The following is a 3,393-nucleotide window of genomic DNA, read 5'->3' on the forward strand; positions in this document are numbered from 1 at the left end:
TTCTTGCTTGCGAGTATGGTACAATATCGAATAGTGAACGTAAGTGAATGATATTTGAATTATTAATTTCCTAAAATAGTAGCCATGCTACATCATCCCTTACTAGTTGTACAAAAATTTGATTAAAATTTTGAAAAAATTTTAATCAAATTTTTGTAGGGTTTTATTTCGCTGAATTTATCTCTGTTATGGAACTATGGAACTCTAAATGACTATGGAAATCTATGGAACTATGAATATCCGAAAATACCAGTGACACGCAACTCTCTTCCAACTAATTTAACAAAAATTTTGCGCAACATCTCTAACTAGCTAGGTGTTTTTCTACTCCAGCAACTTTGCTGAAAACTGAACAAACAACCCGTAAATGATCAAAAACTTGTGGATCCTAGAAGCATGATCAACTCCAGAATGAATTCCGAAAACACGATCATGTACGTTCTCCACATTAAAATATCTCTTAACCTGCGAATCCTGAATATCGATCCCCACAGAATGAATTCCGAGGTTCTGATCGTATTCTCTTTCCACAATAACATCCGTTTTGACTTATGAAAACCCTCCAGAATTATGTCCGAAGCACTGTTTTACATAAGCTAAACTAAACTAAAATCATAAATATTTCCGCGAAATATTTATCTGCGCATACAATAAAATTCACATCGACGTGCCCCTCAACACGAGTGAGCCGTCACTCATACTAGTGAGAAGTAGCTCACTCACCTAATACTGCGTGTCAACTGACCGAACTGCGAACAAATGACAAACGTCAAAAGTGGAAAAAGCTTTGATAGCCAAGATGGCTAGTGGAATGCTGCTCGGCGAAATTTAACAAAATTAGTGGATTTCTACCGGCGCTTGACTGTTTTTGTAGGCCAAAATTGAAGGGAAGTGTAAATACAATATGTATCATATCATTGTTGAGTTGATTGGTTCTTTTTCTTTCCAGAAACGGTGGATTTTGTTTGCGTCAACACGGCTGAAAACAACGGAACGGAAAGCTTTGGTAAAAAAATAAGCTAATTTTGGCTATGGTTTCTATTTTTAGGATGATTGGAGATGCTTATTACGAAAATTATATCTACTGGATGACGATGGGAAGAACACTAAAACTATTTATGCCAAAAACTAAATGTATGAAGATGGGAAAATATGTACAAAGGAGCTAACAGAAGAATTTTAACTACAAGCTTAATCTAACGTAGAAACTATAAATAGAAAATCGTGAGTTTTTGAATGAATCAATCTAATCTATACCTAATACTAACACTAAAATTAAGTTAGACGACAGGCGCGTACTAATAACTAATATTTACAATATTTACACAGGTTTTTACAAGGGAAGTGAATCTTCAACCTTGTTTGTGCTTTTCGTTTTTCCCATTAAGGTGTTTTTGGTGGAATTCGTTCATCGAAGACACTTAGTTGTTCTTTGTAGAAGATACATAGCTCGTAAAGTAATCGTCCATCCAAATTTCCAACGTGAGGTTGGGAATTGGTTTTCAGTTGACGACTTGATTCCAACTTTCGAGCTATAATAAGAAAGTCGATAAAGAAGGGTAATCAATTGCTACTGATTTAAATCGAAGTCATTGCCTATGAGCTCGCTTCAATTCGTGCTGCTGCACTACTTAATTCAGGTCATAGCCCAAGCTCCTTCTGATGCTTCACGATTAATTCACCCTTAAGGCCGGTCGCCTTCCTTATACTACTCTTGTTGGCTCATAGTCGGTTCCCCTAAAAATCAATGACCGTTTTCCTGCAAGTGTTTTTCTTGAAGTTGGTCCCTCACCAGGTGGATACATAGCTTAAAAATTTCAAGCGGTCGCTTTTGGCAAAACACAATCACGACCTTGGAGGTATTTTTGCTGAATTACAGTACTTTGTTGTTCCGAAGAAGTTCATAGCCGGGGAGTAATTTGTATTTTTGGGCGCTCCGAAGAGGTTTCATTAGTTGCGAATTCGTAACTTTCGTTACCCCGAAGGGCTACATAGCTGAAAAATTTAATTTTACTTCGATAAATGCACCTTTTTCAGGTGATTGCCGTAAAACACGCCAAGTCGTTTGCCATTTTGGTCCTCAAGCTCGTAGCAGTGTTTCCCTAGTATTTTCCTGACTACGGCGAGTTCAAATTTTGGCGCTAGTTTCGAACAGAAACCTTTCGCTTTGTCCGACAGCTCAAAGTTTCGTTTCAAAACCGTCTCCCCAGTCGTGTAAGTCGGGCAATCTGGGTTCGATCTCAGGTTGTACTGCTTTTTGTGTCGATCATACGCTTTTGCCAATTGATCTTTGATCTCATCGAACAACTTTTGCCTCCTACCCCTCACCGGTTCATCACGCGACTTATCCGTTTCCGCCTGTTCCCGTATTCTTGTGTATTCCTGACCGTCAGATATCATTTCTCTACCAAAAACCACGAAGTACGGCGTGTACTTGGTCGACTCATGCACGGCACTTCTAATTGCGCATGCTATAGTTTGTAAATCATCTGCCCAGTCTTTGTGTTGTTTTATTGTCGCGCGAATGGCTGTAGTTATTACCCGGTTGACCCGTTCAGTGTTATTCACTTGCGGGTGGTACGCTGGGGTGAGCCAGTGGTTCACGTTGAACTCTGCTAACAGTTCCCGAAAACCTTTTGATGTGAACTGAGTCCCGTTATCAGTCAAAATTATTTCTGGTACTCCGAAAAGCAGAAATATCATATTTTTGACGAATTCAACTAACGAGTTAGCTTTGGCCTCTCTAAATGGTTGAACCAATACAAATTTACTGAAAACGTCAGTTGCAACTAGCAGACACGTGTGACGGCCTACCCGAAGCTGGTAATGGACCAACATAGTCGAGTGTGACAAATTGCCAAGGGTACTCCACAAATTCCTTCTGAGCTCCCATTGGCGGCGTGGCGTTTATGTTTCCAGCTTTCGAGGTTTGGCATTTCAAACATTCGCGGCAATATTTTTTGACGTAGGACTACGTCTTTGTTTACTATACTGGGACTGGGTAGCACTTTGTAAAAACGAGAAATAGAAGTGTAACGTTTGAATGAAATATTTCAAACGCTAATAGCTACTATACTACTGAACGAAACATAACAGTTAATATGTCGTTGGATAGATAAAATGTCCAGCAATTTTATAGTAACATACTAATAATAATTTTTTATACGCTAAATAGTGAAAATGTGTGTAAAGATTCAAGGTCGAATTTTTCCATACATTTCCCTTGTTATCGCCTAGCTTCACAGGCACGGACGACAATTAGATACACCAAAGGATTTGGATCCAAATGATAACCTTGAGACCACTTTGTAAGCCACACCCCTTTTCCAATCCAATCGGCAACATCGATGGCTATTGACGGCAACACCGGTCCCAAAGACAAGCGTCGGATAA

General features: G+C 39.2%; 1 protein-coding gene across 1 annotated transcript; it reads right to left on the reverse strand.

Annotated features, from left to right (window-relative positions):
* Nucleotides 1-2,010: 2,010 nt before the first annotated feature.
* LOC128745494 (uncharacterized) lies at nt 2,011-2,703 on the reverse strand. The gene has a single exon (XM_053842568.1). The coding sequence runs from the start codon at nt 2,701-2,703 to the stop codon at nt 2,011-2,013; it is 693 nt and encodes a 230-aa protein (XP_053698543.1).
* Between the last annotated feature and the right edge of the window lie 690 nt (nt 2,704-3,393).

Source organism: Sabethes cyaneus, chromosome 1, assembly GCF_943734655.1.
Source record: "Sabethes cyaneus chromosome 1, idSabCyanKW18_F2, whole genome shotgun sequence".
Taxonomy (NCBI): Eukaryota; Metazoa; Arthropoda; class Insecta; order Diptera; family Culicidae; genus Sabethes; species Sabethes cyaneus.